The sequence below is a fragment of the Salvelinus alpinus genome, chromosome 2, assembly GCF_045679555.1.
Source record: "Salvelinus alpinus chromosome 2, SLU_Salpinus.1, whole genome shotgun sequence".
Lineage (NCBI taxonomy): Eukaryota > Metazoa > Chordata > Actinopteri > Salmoniformes > Salmonidae > Salvelinus > Salvelinus alpinus.
In genome coordinates this window covers 51,506,799-51,522,764 of record NC_092087.1, presented here as the reverse complement: position 1 = coordinate 51,522,764, position 15,966 = coordinate 51,506,799, and the positions used below count along the sequence as shown (strand labels likewise).

At 41.9% G+C, this 15,966-nt stretch overlaps 1 protein-coding gene across 1 annotated transcript; it reads right to left on the bottom strand.

Moving 5' to 3' along the window:
• Positions 1-371: 371 nt before the first annotated feature.
• On the bottom strand, positions 372-15,501 carry LOC139543438 (WD repeat-containing protein 1-like). The gene is made up of 15 exons (XM_071349544.1): positions 15,295-15,501; positions 14,427-14,548; positions 14,077-14,167; positions 13,657-13,804; positions 12,717-12,897; positions 7,926-8,003; positions 7,447-7,527; positions 4,764-4,997; positions 4,113-4,205; positions 3,552-3,703; positions 3,009-3,096; positions 2,727-2,837; positions 2,285-2,458; positions 1,895-2,039; positions 372-1,282 (listed from the first exon to the last, which is right to left on the bottom strand). Exons 1-15 carry the CDS (start codon positions 15,308-15,310, stop codon positions 1,176-1,178), a joined length of 1,821 nt encoding a protein of 606 aa, XP_071205645.1. The 5' UTR covers positions 15,311-15,501; the 3' UTR covers positions 372-1,175.
• Positions 15,502-15,966: the final 465 nt, after the last annotated feature.

Here is a 15,966-nt window from a genome sequence, read left to right as displayed (position 1 = left end):
TTTGTTATTCATTTACATTTAAGTCATTTAGCAGACGCTCTTATCCAGAGCGACTTACAAATTGGAAAGTTCATACATATTCATCCTGGTCCCCCCGTGGGGAATGAACCCACAACCCTGGCGTTGCAAGCGCCATGCTCTACCAACTGAGCCACACGGGACCATTCCTCTATTCCTGAAAAGTTATACTGACCACTACAAGAGAGTTTGATTTTGGAAGTCCTGTAGACCTACGCGCATGGGTTCTCCAATCATCATAAAGCAAATTGTCACCCCTTGATTAGCCCAGTAACTGGTACCCATTACCCTCCTGGTAATGAGATGTTTAACAAGCACAGTTAGCAATAAGCATGAGTAGCACGAAATGGACATGAGTTGCTAGAAATGCATAAAAATTTATTTTTGTCATTAATATTATGAATCACATCCACCCTTAGAAAAAAAAAAAAAAAAAAAGTGGAAGCATCAAAAAATATATAATAAAAAGTGAGACGCGGGAGCATCGTGAGGCAAAACAAACACACAGCAACAGTACAGGAGCTTCTTTGAATACATGATTAATTTCTTTGTTGTTTAAAGTTCCTATTATTGCTCTACCAACCACATTTGTTCCAACTAGAAATTGTGAATTACAACAAATTATGGAGTCAAAGAAAATTGAGAACTAAATACCCACCCCCATACAAGTGGTAACAAACTAACAGGCAAGCAGTTGGAGGGCCATTCATTCTCAACGCCATTCAGGATTGTAACCAAAATATACCTCCATTATTTTCAATAAGGACTTAATTCAATTCATAAATTGAATTTCATTTAATTCCCTGAGTTGAGATGAAATGACCCTCCAACAACACAGACAGGCATTTCAGTTTTAACTGAGATAAGGCTGTTGCCTCTGGAATGTTGATCTTAAATTGGTTCTCTTGATCAGAAAAGCTCAAGATATCAAGTGCTGCTATTTGGGTCCTTTTCTTTGTTTGTGGATTAATTAATCATTTAAAAGCTTCAAAGAATAAAACAGCGTTGGGACTTTGTTTTAAATATGAGCTTTTCCCTACAATGACAGACTGACTATTTCAGGGGTTGCTGACAAGAGACCATCAATTAGATACAGAAAGTGAAAGGGAGAGAGGTCTACAGTAGTCCTTGTCCCTAATGATCCAGTCTTGTGACGATCAGAATTTAAGAGTCCACTGCTTGACGCTGGCGTCATGAGAGGTGGTCACTAGAGTGTGCTCATCTATCCAGGCCAGGCCACTGACATGGTGCAACCTGTGGGCATCTGGAAAGGGATGGGAGAACAGTCATTTCACAGTGACACAGCCAAAAAAAACATAACGGGGCAAATGTCTAGTTATCAAGAGATGTCATAACACTAACATTTTAGAATTGGGAGTGCATATACAGTATGTGTTACTGCTAAAAAGTAGAGTGTTTGGTTTTCCACTGAAAAGTGTGAGCATTTGGACTGTCTTCCTGCAGAAGACAGGAAGGAATAATGCTGACTGCCATCCAGTGGTGGTGAATATATTTCTTTTGGGGGACATTTGAGAAATTCTGCAAGATTCATCAGCAATGGTAATAAAAATCTAAGATGCTTTGTCATTTGTAAGAGGCACTGAAAAAGGTGTATTTTTTAGCTATTGTTGTCCAGACAAAAAGCTAAGTACCTGCAGAAAAAGGTATATTTAGCTACCAGCGCTAAATGTTGGCTACAGAAAGGAGAGGTGGTGACACAGTATCCATTCAAACCTTCAGTTTCCATAGTGCTGGTTTGAAATATCTGGATACGGTTACACAGGGGCTTTCAATATCCCGACAGGGGGGGGGGGGGGGGGTAAATCAATATACTTTGTGTATACCTCTGCTCACTGAATACTATTTTGGCCCTCACCTGGGATCTTCAGTCTCTTGTCTGCGTCATTCACTGTCCAAACATAGACCATCATGTCCATCCCACCACTGGCAAAGTGCTCGTTGTCGGGAGACCAGGCCAGGGTGACCACTTTTGCGTGGTGTCCATAAAAATCATTTTTGACCTGTTGAAGGGGGAATAAACAGAAATGGATGCAGAATCCACCATGGAAAATAAAAAGTCTACTCCACACGACTGATTGATATTCATAAACCCAAATGGCATTTGCTGTTCATTGGGCTTTAGGAATACATTTCTTGTAAACACGTTTATAAGTCTAGCATTCAGGACAGCGAATACGGAAGAACACGTTAATGAGGCTTGTTTTTGCAAATTTTGCTTCAGAGGGACATGCGAGAGGCTGCGTACCGAGTAATTGTCTGCCACTGTGAAGACTGTGACGACCTTCTTCTCGTCAGTGACGGCCAGGTAGGCGCCATCTTTGGAGTAGGCCATGTCTGTGACTGGCCCCTTGGCCTCCACGCTCTTCCCCTCGTCCTTCAGAGTGTTGCCTTGGACAGAATACAAGCGGACCTTTCCATCCTGCCAGGAGGAGAGCGAGAGGCGGCAATGAGAAATGCCAATGACAAGGGGAGAAATATATAGTAGTTCGATCTGACCCAGTTTTAAGTACATTCTGAAGTGTTTCATAGCAATGATTAATTGTGCCCCTGATGCAAGTGTAAACATTAGACTGCTTGACAATTTGACACAAGACATCGCCCAATAGATCTTGAAATTCTATTTCTTCTGATCCAACACCACAATATAATAGTTCCAGTTCAAATGAAGTTGCTATAGGAAGACTTACTGCCCCGCCCACTGCCGCAGTGCTGCCCCCGGGGTGGATTGCTCCTGCTTCCGGCTCGTAGTCCAGACTGTCCAGCGTGAACACCTTCTTCTTGTCTTTCAAAAACACCACCTGAGGACCATCACACACAGTCAATATTAACATTATCTAGCACAGACAAGCCACAGACCCATTCTGAGTCAATTAAATTCATTTTGACCCCCCAACCCAGACTACAAAACACTCCAACTATGACGCCTGCATGACATGAGTGGGCACACGTCAGGAGTTGACTTGGGTTACCTGTCCGATGCACACAGTCAAAGCGAGCCCCCCTGCTGCTACTGACACATGTTTAGGTTGGACATCCATCTTTACCAGGTTGGAAGCACTGCCAAAAACAACAAAGTACCATAGAATCCTTTTTCCATTAAACATGGACCTTTAAGTCCTCTGGGTGAAAAATATGTCTGATGTCAATAGATCCCTATTAACGTGTACTTTCCCCTCTTAATAAAATGTAACGGTGTATCAAAGGATGTGTCAAATATAGATGTTGCTCCGGGTTTATAAATTAACATAATGTATGACATCAAAACTGCTGGAGCTTGCCCAATGAGAATAAGTGAAAATCTTGAAAGCAGGCAGTATTATCACAAAGCTACCCCAACTACAGATAAGAGGTCAACATAAAAATATTCCATAGGAAGCTGTTCAAGAGTTCAGTGAAATGTATCCCTCTCTCATATCAGGATAAGTCTCCCCCCCAAAAAAAAAAAAATCACACACACTACGCCAAGTGCACTTCTGGCGTTCTACCTTAAAGTCGATCGCGTCTGGACCCACCTGTATTCTTTCTTGGTCACGCTGGTGAAGCGAACCGTGTCGTCCATGCTGCAGGTCACCAGCTGGTCAGCATCGTCCACAGCCATCTTGGTGACCAGGTTGCTGTGGCCCTTCCCTGAGAAGTCGTTGTTCTCCCCGGTCTCTGCGTCCCAGTAATGTGGAGGCCACGGTTAAGGATCATCTGACAGACCAGGAGAGGGCAGTGGAGCAGGTCTCATGGGCTTAACTTAAACGCAAGGGACCATAAAACCATAACAGCGGTGTGGGCCTCCTGCTAATCTACCCGAGACGATGACATCAGCAGCAGCTATGGGACACATGCAGAAATGGCTATTTGATTTTATGCGAGTCTTCATAAGTGCCAATCATGCTGTTGGATTCTGCATACACAAGGCCTTGACTATTACACCTTGAGGGTATTTATTAGCCTCGTGATCCAAATGCCAATCAGACCCCATTATATAATTCCCATTCACTCAGGGGAAATGGACTCAGCGGAAAGCGGCGCTCATGCTTAATAGGCCTCAGTGTTGACACAGCATGCCCTCCTCCCAGTGAAAGGATATTGATGTGCCCGTCATGGCTGCCCGAGTAGATGTAAGAACGCCCCCCGTTTTTGTGAACCGTCAAGGACTGAATGGATTTGCTGTGACCCTGTAAGGCACATGATAAAGAGAGACGTATTGTTTAGCACCCAGTCATCAAATGATTAGTGGAGCAGAACATTCATTCAGTTTGACTCAAAACCATCAGTTGTGACACTTTCAGTTCGGGCACGATTTCAGCATTTCAAATCAATAAGCAACTTTTAGCGTTCTCCAGAAAACTGTCAAATTAACTATTGAATTTTGGTGACTGCCGAGAACCACTTGTATGCCATTTCCTGTCCTGTCACTGAGCTACGTGCATGTGTCGAGCAACAAGTGGCTTGAGAATCATTTTTTAAAGGACGGTTTTGTGATCAGGATACAGATGACGTTCATAGAGTGCTTATCATGTAAATAAATCTGCTAGGGACCGTTTCTGGGCGGTCCGTCAATATCAGGAGATAAAGCCTGCCAGTTGTGTCTGTAAAGAGTTCAAAAGAAAACCCTAATCTTAACAACCCCTCCAGCCCTGACTCTGGATCCCCAACTCCTTTAAGCTGCTTTCACACTATGAACATAACATTCTGAAAATTGTGTAGTGTTAAAGAAGACGCTTTGGGCTGACCTTGATGGTGCGGAGCGGCCGGTCAGGGTTGCTTTTGTCCAGGTAGTTGATGTAACCAGACAGGGAGACGCTGAGCAGGTGGTCCTTCTGCCACAGGCAGCCCAGCTGCTGGTCCATGACGTCGGCGCCCATGTTGAAGGTGGTGAGGGCTGTGCTGGTGCCTACGTCCCAAAGCTTCACCGTCTTGTCGCCCGAGGCAGAGATGAGCTGGGAGCTGTCGGGGCTCCAGCTCACCTGGAGGAGAACAGAGGGAAGGAGTGGACACAAGGTCACAGATTGGAAGCGTCGAATCACTGTCGGTTATCAGTGCTTTCAGCAGAAACCTGTTCAGCTACGGTTTCTCTTGTGGTATAAGCTGGGAAAGCATGACAATTTTCCTTGCTCAAAAACATTATCAAATACAAATGGAGGCATAGAGTAGAAGTAAATTAATCCACAAATATGTATAGAATTTCATGTGTTAATTGACAGTGCCAGTGATAAGATCAGTAATTATGTTTATTTATCTCAAGGCCAGGAACACAGGCTTAGGCTGGTAAACTTTTAAGGAACTGAGGAATCATTGTGTAAGACAAATCAGAAAGACTAAACCTGATTATTATGTAACCGCTCTTTCGGATAGTAATGGGAACCTGGCTAAATTAAAAAAATAAATGCACATTTGGAAAACTCAAATCCCTAAAGGGTTCTACTTCCTCCGCCAAAACAAATTAATTCAGACCCTGGCCTCATTACAGAAAAAAAGCCATCATTGATGCATTAAAAACCACCATTTTATTTCAGTGGGCTCTCTTTGAAAGAACTTAAGCCCACCATCGTGAATATTGGTCTGGACGCTGATAGGGGACTATTTAAAGTAAGCTTTGACTATTTACAGAAAAATAAGTTCTGGATGCTTTGCTAGCAATAGACGAGAAACCCACAGGGGCGGACAAATTTGATCCTGGTCTGTTTGTGTGCAGTGCCCATCATTGTTGGCTCAATAACACAGTCTTTATTTAACATTGTGAACAGGAAATACTCAAAAAGTATGGAAATTAGCTCGCGCCACTACATAAGGGCGGGGATAGTAGTGATCTTCATTGTTGACCCATTTCAAGTCTTCCTTGTCTAAGATTCTTGAATCCTTGGTAAATTTACAACTTTGCCATTTAAATCTGAGAAATGTATTTTGAATATAAACCAAATCAGGGTTTAGGCCTGGGTGTAGCACCATTTCAGCAACCACTGTAGTTAATGAGCTTGTCAATGCTTTAGATACAAACTAAATACGCTGCTTTGTTTGTGGACCTGTCAAAAGCTTGATACTGTTGATCATGCTATTTTATTGAATGAGTTGTCATTGATAGGCCTGAGCTCTGACGCCTGCGGTTATCGTGATTGATGTGGTTAAATCTGAATTTAAGTACAAAAAGGTGTACCACAGGGGTTGAGCGTCACTATTTATATAAAAACCATTGGTCAATCTGTTAAAAATTGTAAACTTCATCTATATGCCGATGATACCATTATGCATGCTATTGACCTGACCGTAGATCTGGCTCTGTTAAAACTGATCAGATTTTATAGCTATGAAGGAAACCCTTGCTGATTTAAAAGTTGTGCTTAAGACAGGCAAAATTAAATGCATGTTTTTAAACTCGATAGGTTTCAGATGAACTACATGTTCACTCAGATGGTTCTCCAAATGAACATGTTCCCGCATATACATACTTAGGCATTTGGATTAATATGGATAAGATGTTACATTTCTTTTTTAATTATCTGGTTATTTAAAGTTGGAAGCAGATTATTCAGTCAACCTTATCTGTTCTTGATTATGTGATATTTATCAAAGCACAGCTGCTACTACCAGAGTGCCCTTCGTTTTGTTACAGGTGACAGTTTTGATACTTATCGTGTCATCCTGCAACAAAAGGTTGGCTGGTCTTCGCTAAAGACCCGGAGATCTCTACATTAGGCCCCTTTTGTTTACAAGGCCCTACTTCATGAATTTCGTCTTATCTAACACTGCTGTTGAAGTACAGACACACCCGAGTTGCATAACCCATTCACAGGATTGGTTAACTCTTGAGGTTCCTACGGTCTCCACTGAGCTAGGTAAAGCTGCTTTTAGTTGTGATGCACTCTATTGCTGGAACAACATTTAAATACATTTCATCTTGATGTTCTATATATACACACACTTTTTATGGGGGGGTAGAATGTCAATATTTCTGTTGTATATACAGGGCAAATTTGTAAAAGAGACCTAGGTCTCAATGTCTACCCTGTTAAAATAAAAAGGGTCAAAAACATTCATGGGAAAAAAAAAAAGAAAAAAAAAAGCATTGTTGGGGTATACAAGATGAAAAAAGAATTCTTAGGGGGAAATGAAAGTAAGTAGGTCTTCTTTTCACAGGAATAGATTGCACTTCTAATTTGAAAAGGAAAGCATCCATTTAGCTTGTTTACATTCAAGCCCCTCTGGAAGACTACATGGCCACTTTAATCTGGACTGGGTGTTCACCCCCTCATCATTGGAGCCTGACAAGTTATGCTGAAGGGAAGAAAAAAAAAACACAAGTTTCCATTCTCAGCAGGCTAAAGTAAAAACCCAATGACTACACGTTTCAAACCACAAGTCAGAGTTAAACGTTGACGTGGAAAATAAAAACGATACGGAAGCCTGTGAGGTACTTACGGCATAGACTCCTCCCTCGTGGGCCTTGGCTCCGCCCAGAGCGCAAATCTTCTCACCAGTCTTTCCGTCGTACAGGAAGATCTAGGAAAACAGAGTAACGAGTAAGAACCAGCAACATACGGTTAAATTGCATCCATTCACCATCAGGAAGAAACACGTGACTGCTACTGCCCTACAGTCAGCAATTGTGGCTTCACTGAAATGTATCTGACAAAATGTGCTAATTCACAGCTGTTTCCTACTGTACTCTTACTCCCCTCTACCAAACTAGAACTACACTCAACATCATATGTATTTGACAGTGAAGCTACATTTTATTTTAATGGGGCACTATACTCCAGAATTTTGGATTTGAGATCAAATGATTCATATGAGGGGACAGTACAGAAGGTCACCTTTTATTTGATATTTACATTCATCTGTTTCAGCATTTAGAAATGAGAGCACTTTATGCATCTAGTCCCAGCTCACATACTCACCTGACCGTCAGCGCCAGCCGTACAAAACCGGTTCCCGTCTGGAGAGAAACGCACGCAGTTGACAAACCTGCTGTGGTCCTAGGATTGGGTAGAGAAGGAGAGATTGTTAGACACTTTCAGGCCATTCCAAAAAGCAGGATTATAAAGTCAATAAAGTTATAAAGCCAGAACTTTTATAAAAAGTCAAATATAACTCTGGATTCTCTGGTTGATTTAAGAGGGCTACATTTGTATATTGGTTGTTGTCGCCAAGTCAATTATACCGTGTCAAGTTTAAGTCTATTTGTTGAAAATATTAAGTTATTTCAAGCAGCTTACTCATTGGTCCAGCTTTCAGGAACAGCCACCCCCTTCTCTTTTAAAAGAGAATATGCACACACAGAAGGGACAACCTACTACTGGAGACCCTTAGGGGAAATACAGAGAAATGTCTGTTTCATTTCATAAAGCTCCCTTTTCAACCTGCAATGACACCCATCTGATAGATCAGATAAGTCTCATTTATCTTGTCATGGAACTAAACGGAGCTCAGAATACAAATGTTTTCAGCAATCGTGAATTTCCAAAGCACTTGATCTAAACGCAATGCTCTTAAGATGCCTCCATCTAGGTGTGCATGCTGGTTAGACGAATCAGGTTTGAGAAACATTTACAGACAGACGCAACATTGACACATTATCTTGTCCGGTTTGACTATTGAAACCACATCTAAGGCCTATTTTTATATCACTGAAAGGGGTATCCCTTAGAGTCCTAACAGAGGAAATGGTATAGTGTTCAGCACTACCATCTACAGCAACATTGCTTAAAGAATAATTACAGCATGGGAGTAAACAGACATATGAACAGTGAGTGTGTTTGTTTAATGTTCAGCTCATTGCAAGGCTTGCCATGATTTGTGAATACACACGTCAAGCCAAAGCATGACACTTAGCTCTGCCCAAAATAAACAAAAGCATTTATTTTATTAGGGTCATCTCCCCTCACCAGATTTGTTGCCAAGCTACCCTATGGCACTCAAATTGGGATGTGTAAGAACTGAATGTATATGGATGTGGTCCAAGACAACAAACAGTGATTGGTGGTAGCCTGTTGCAAAGCCAAGTCCAAACAGACAGCTTTCTTGCTAAAAGGGCAGTTGGGGGAAATGCAAAAAAATTGCTTAACGATGACTGCGCCAAGACCGGTAGTGTTTGGTAGGCATAATGCACCAAAATGTTTTTACTGAATAAGTTGGTAGTAGACTGTACTTCCCTTTTTGAAAATGTAGAAATGCCGTTCACAAATATAAAACCGATTTTAAAGGGGGTTGTGGACTATGTAACATGTGAATGTACACACAAAAAAATATACTGTGAAAGCAAAGAGTGGAACAAACTGAGAACCACTCAAAAAAGTAGCTAAGAATATAAATGCGTAGGCACAAGACAAGAGTACTTCCTTGACCACATCGCTATATGTACACTACAAATGGAGAAGGCTTTTGGTTTCTGTTCTGGAACCCTTTAGACATCAGAAATAAAAACATTTGACCAGACTAATTCCAGCAGCAGCGTAGCACAACAAACAAAGTACAGTGGGGAGAACAAGTATTTGATACACCGCCGATTTTGCAGGTTTTCCTACTTACAAAGCATGTAGAGGTCTGTCATTTTTATCATAGGTACACTTCAACTGTGAGAGACAGAATCTAAAACAAAAATCCAGAAAATCACATTGTATAATTTTTAAGTATTTAATTTGCATTTTATTGCATGACATAAGTATTTGATACATCAGAAAAGCAGAACTTAATATTTGGTACAGAAACCTTTGTTTGCAATTACAGAGTTCATACGTTTCCTGTAGTTCTTGACCAGGTTTGCACACACTGCAGCAGGGATTTTGGCCCACTCCTCCATACAGACCTTCTCCAGATCCTTCAGGTTTCGGGGCTGTCGCTGGGCAATACGGACTTTCAGCTCCCTCCAAAGATTTTCTATTGGGTTCAGGTCTGGAGACTGTCTAGGCCACTCCAGGACCTTGAAATGCTTCTTACGGAGCCACTCCTTAGTTGCCCTGGCTGTGTGTTTCGGGTCGTTGTCATGCTGGAAGACCCAGCCACGACCCATCTTCAATGCTCTTACTGAGGGAAGGAGGTTGTTGGCCAAGATCTCGCGATACATGGCCAAATCCATCCTTCCCTCAATACAGTGCAGTCGTCCTGTCCCCTTTGCAGAAAAGCATCCCCAAAGAATGATGTTTCCACCTCCATGCTTCACGGTTGGGATGGTGTTCTTGGGGTTGTACTCATCCTTCTTCTTCCTCCAAACACGGCGAGTGGAGTTTAGACCAAAAAGCTCTATTTTTGTCTCATCAGACCACATGACCTTCTCCCATTCCTCCTCTGGATCATCCAGATGGTCATTGGCAAACTTCAGACGGGCCTGGACATGCACTGGCTTGAGCAGGGGGACCTTGCGTGCACTGCAGGATTTTAATCCATGACGGCGTGGTGTGTTACTAATGGTTTTCTTTGAGATTGTGGTCCCAGCTCTCTTCAGGTCATTGACCAGGTCCTGCTGTGTAGTTCTGGGCTGATCCCTCACCTTCTTCATGATCATTGATGCCCCACGAGGTGAGATCTTGCATGGAGCCCCAGACCGAGGGTGATTGACCGTCATCTTGAACGTCTTCCATTTTCTAATAATTGCGCCAACAGTTGTTGCCTTCTCACCAAGCTGTTTTTCTATTGTCCTGTAGCCCATCCCAGCCTTGTGCAGGTCTACAATTTTATCCCTGATGTCCTTACACAGCTCTCTGGTCTTGGCCATTGTGGAGAGGTTGGAGTCTGTTTGATTGAGTGTGTGGACAGGTGTCTTTTATACAGGTAACGAGTTCAAACAGGTGGAGTTAATACAGGTAATGAGTGGAGAACAGGAGGGCTTCTCAAAGAAAAACTAACAGGTCTGTGAGAGCCGGAATTCTTACTGGTTGGTAGGTGATCAAATACTTATGTCATGCAATAAAATGCAAATTAATTACTTAAAAATCATACAATGTGATTTTCTGGATTTTTGTTTTAGATTCCATCTCTCACAGTTGAAGTGTACCTATGATAAAAAGTACAGACCTCTACATGCTTTGTAAGTAGGAAAACCTGCAAAATTGACAGTGTATCAAATACTTGTTCTCCCCACTGTATATCTCCTCTCTTTTACAAGAAACCAAAGTAGACTTGAGGCCTTCCACGGTCAACAAATGTATCCAAGTATACACAACAGGGGTAACCCGGCCATAGGACAAACACCAAGGGGCCAATTCAGACTTAAGAAATATACATCCACAGGTGTGGCATATTAAGAAGCATGATCATTACACAGGTGCACCTTGTACTGGGGACAATAAAAGGCCACTAAAATGTCACAGATGTCTCAAATTGACGTGCTGACTGCAGGAATGTCCACCAGAGCTGTTGCTAGAGAACTGAATGTTTATTTCACTACCATAAGCCACCTCAAACATAATTTACAGAGAATTTGGTAGTACGTCCAACAGGGCTCACAACCGCAGACCACGTGTAACCATACCAGTCCATGACCTCCACATCCAGCTTCTTCACCTGCACAAACTGCCAGAAACTATCTTGGGGAAGCTCATCATCCTCACCAGGGTCTTGACTGCCGTTCGACGTCGTAACCAACTTCAGCGGACAAAATGCTCACATTGGAGAAGTGCGCTCTTCGCAGATGAATCCTGGTTTCAACTGTACCGGTCAGATGGCAGAATGGCGTTGTGTGGGTGAGCGGTTTACTGATGTCAACGTTGTGAACAGAGTGTCCCATAGTGGCGGTGGGGTTATGGTATGGGCAGGCATAAGCTACAGACAACAATTGCATTTTCTCAATTTTAATGCATAGTGATACCGTGACGAGATCCTGAGGCCCATTATCGTGCCATTCATCTGCCGCCATCACCTCATGTTTCAGCGTCATGCACAGCCCCATGTCGCAAGGATCTGTACACAATTTCTGGAAGCTGAAAATATCCCAGTTCTTCCATTGCCTGCAGTGGGACAACATTCCACAGGCCACCAACAGCCTGATCAACTCTATGCAACAGAAATGATGGTCACAACATTTGAATTAAGGCATCTGTGAAGAACAAATGCATACATGTATTCCCAGTCATGTGAAATCCATAGATTAGGCCCAGGCGAATTTCCTTATATGAACTGTAACTTAGTAAAATCTCTGAAATTGTTACATTTTATACATTTGTTCAGTGTAAAAAGTGTAATTTATATTTACAATTCCCTTATCCAAACAGATGAATCATTTACCTAGCTCTTATCAAGTTGTAAACTACAGTGCATAGAGAGTGGTGGTATTTCTATCGGGGGGAAATTAAGTAGATGGGATGCTTCTTCCACTTGGAACAAGTAGGTTCGCTAGAGCTTATTCGTGGTTTCCTCATGTGTAAAGGTGGTGGAATTAAATTCAGAATACGGCGTCTCTGCCACACCTTTATTTGATCTACTCCACAAACGAATAGCGGGTGAATACCATGCTATTCCCTTGCTTAAGTTAACGGTCAGCTATGCGTGGAAAGAAGTGCATAAAAGGAAATTAGGGTCTATTTACGTGCGCTTAACTCAGGTCGGAATTCCCCCAAGTGAATCCGGCCTATAGTATCAAAAGTCAATAGTCAGGACAACAGTTAGACCTATAGACAAGTCCCTCCCAACCACACACTGATGGACATTGAGAACCAATTCCAATATTTTCTCGGGAACCTCACACACACACTCACTGTGATTGAGAACTTGAACTTGAAAGGTGGTCCCTCAAAGAAGGCTCCACAATTGTCATCGCTTCCGGAGATCAGACGGTAGGGGCGAGTCTGCTTGATATCTACGCTGTTGATGACTTTGGAGTGGCCTGAGATCTCTCCCACAGAGGAGCCAGTGTCCCACAGGAACACAGCCCCGAACCTGGGAGGAAGAACAAACATAAAAAAAAAAAAAGTGAGACAGGAAATTACAAAACATTCACTAAGAGCCAGAATCAAATCTAAACAAGTCATTCACAAGATTGCGAAGTTCCCACTATCCAATAAGAACAATTCATTCTAGGGAGAAAAAAAGTAATAAGTATTCATGTCCCAAATTGCAAATATCTCATTAAAAAATATTTAAAAAAGTCTAAGACATGATATGTCACATACTGGAATATTGAATTTATCAGATACTGGGATGTTCACTTTAAGAACAGGGGTGGCCACTACTATTTCAAGAGAAGTAAGCTTTTGTTCCAGCCAAGAACCAACATGCCGGGTTGTGTTCAGAGAAAATAGTTTCTATAAAAAGGATTAAAAAAAAATATATATATATATATATATATATATATATATATATATATATATATATGTATCACCTTAACCAAAAATAAGCATTATTATTGGGATCTGTTCTAAAACAATGTCTTGTGCCTACTAAAAACAACCCTGACTCAGGTTCTCAAATTCAATCAGGTGTGTTAATGTTGATGTGGAACAAAAGCCTGCACACCCTGTAACTCTCCAGTAGACGTGTTGATGACTGCTGACCTAAAGCTTATACAATTGTCAATGACATTCAACCATTGTTCACCAATGTGTACATACTGCACTGTTAGCAAAACCTGTGAGCTTATTTGGAAAACAAGTGTGTAGGCTTCATGTCCCTGTCCTGCACTAGGCCCTATAGACTCACTTCTCACGTCCCTCTCCCACACAAGCAATCCTTTTGCTGTCCTCAGTCCATGCGATGTCCTTGATTTTCCCCCCGAAAGGCTGGTACTCATACTTCAGCAGGTGTTCCTTCTGGGTAGTGTCCCAGATACGGATCTTACCAGACACATCTGTAGGAAACATTACATTTGAACGTCGCAGATTTGGCATCACTCCCATGAAAATTATCTCCGGCCATTTGGCTCTATGCAAATGACATAATCTCCACAGAATAAACATGCATGAGATGACTCTAGGTACATGCAAAACATCTATAGCTGGTCTTTTCACCATTCACAATGAAGATGCCAAATCCATTGACAGAAGAGATGCGAGTGAATTGGAAAAGCTTTCCTGTTTCTTGGCATCTGAAGCATGACAAGACATGATAACCCATAGCTACCTCCAGAAGCAATGTAGAAGCCACTGGGGGCGTACTTGGCGACAGTAACCTGATGAGGGTGCTCAGTGTAGATATCAGCTATGGCAGGGTTCTGTCAGAGATTAAGCAGAACTCTAACATTGGTACAGGTTGTCTCACACCCACACCAGCCATCCCAAGAATACTTTTTAAATGCACACAGCTGCAATATGGACTGGGGAAGAGGTTATATCCTATAATAAATCTGACCAGGCAGCCCAGATCACATATTTTACTCTCCATGAACACACTCAGATATAGGCCTATGAGTTTAAGGTTATCAGCAGTCAACAATGTGTCAGGTGATACATTGACTGGATTGAAATAATTACATTAATGTTCCTGATGATTACGCTCTTTCCATTGGTATAGAGGAAGTTGTTGCCTTTGGGATCGCCACCTAGGACTTTGGCGACTCCTCGTTCCATCTGCGGGAGGCTGGCAAATAAATGCTCTGTGTGAATGACACGGAAAAGTGTGTTATTATTATTGCTATCTGATTATAGTCATGGTATAGGTTAGTCTAGGCATTGACCTATGTGGTTGGTAAATAACCCACACACCGATAACAGCGGTTGTAAAAACGGACAAAGCAAAACTGTACTTCAAATCAACTCATACAAACTGAATTACACTAGCTAGTATTATGTAAATATGCCAGGTCATTGAAATAAAATATATATATATTTTTTTTTTAACAAAAAAACATTTAACTAGGCAAGTCACATATTGTAAATAGCAGTCTAACACAAAGACAATCATTAAATAGACCGACATCTACCTCTGCTTTTAGCTGATCAATGTAAAAATATCAACTATGCGCGCGACTGTAATATATTTGCTAAAAGCACGCACAACGACCCACATTCTCGTGAATTGTCATATTGCGTTGCATACTTCGTATGGCAATTTCAAAACCGAGTAGGTTCACTTTCAAGCGCCATCCAATAAGAGGAAAATCACCTCAATTACGGATGCGTAGCTATTTATACACAGGAACCTTGGCAGCGGTGTGGCGGCTTTCAACACAAGAAACGTGATTGAAAATGCAAATTGGGCGAGGTTTGTGCAATATACACGAAGCAAGCTAGCTAGCTAGCTGCTTCTCCAGTGAAGCACTTAATTTGTTACGAGGAAGCGATTAAAGGACCATCTTTATTGTATATTGTTTCAAAAAGCAAAATAAATTAAACGACTTACTCAATTCATATGACATGTTCGCTGATTTTGTATTAATTCCTCCAAATGAATGAAACACCAAACCTCTCTGATCCACCGGCTAGTCTAGACTGCTAATCGCACAAACACGGAAGCAAACGCCACTCTCGGTATGCCTGGCGTTGCCCATATATAGTAAACTCCGACGCGAGCAGCCGCTGACTTGCGATCACTTGCCTATTGAGGAAATGACGTTTGCTTGAATAGTGTAGTTTAAGAAGATACCCAACAAGGTAAATAAAAGACACTTTGACATTTTGCCCCAGAGGTTATGGATGATGTCATGACAAATAAGTAAAAATAACTATTTTAAAATGTTAAGCAGCTATCAGCATTGGGTGTGGGGATGGGGGATTCCCAGGTGTATTAATGGCTGGTGATGTTAATGAAGGAAAACTGAAATCCCTTTTAACACATTTCTACCAACGTGTCACCTGTGCAACTAGAGGCAAAAACAACTCTAGATCACCTTTACTCCACACACAGAGACACATACAAAGCTCTCCCTCGCCCTCGATTTGGCAAATCTGACCATATCTCTATCCTCCTGATTCCAATTTATAAGCAGACTCAAACAGGAAGTACCAATACAGAAGTGGTCCGATGAAGCGGATGATAAGCTACAGGACTGTTTTGCTAGCACAGACTGGGATA

Excerpts from the sequence above, each read along its gene's own strand:
- LOC139543438 (XM_071349544.1), bottom strand. Across the intron at positions 3,704-4,112 it reads ATGACGGGCACATCAATATC|TGGGACGCAGAGACCGGGGA; the intron begins CTTTCACTGGGA and ends CCTCCACATTAC. Across the intron at positions 3,097-3,551 it reads GTGACCAAGAAAGAATACAG|TGCTTCCAACCTGGTAAAGA; the intron begins GTGGGTCCAGAC and ends TGTTTTTGGCAG.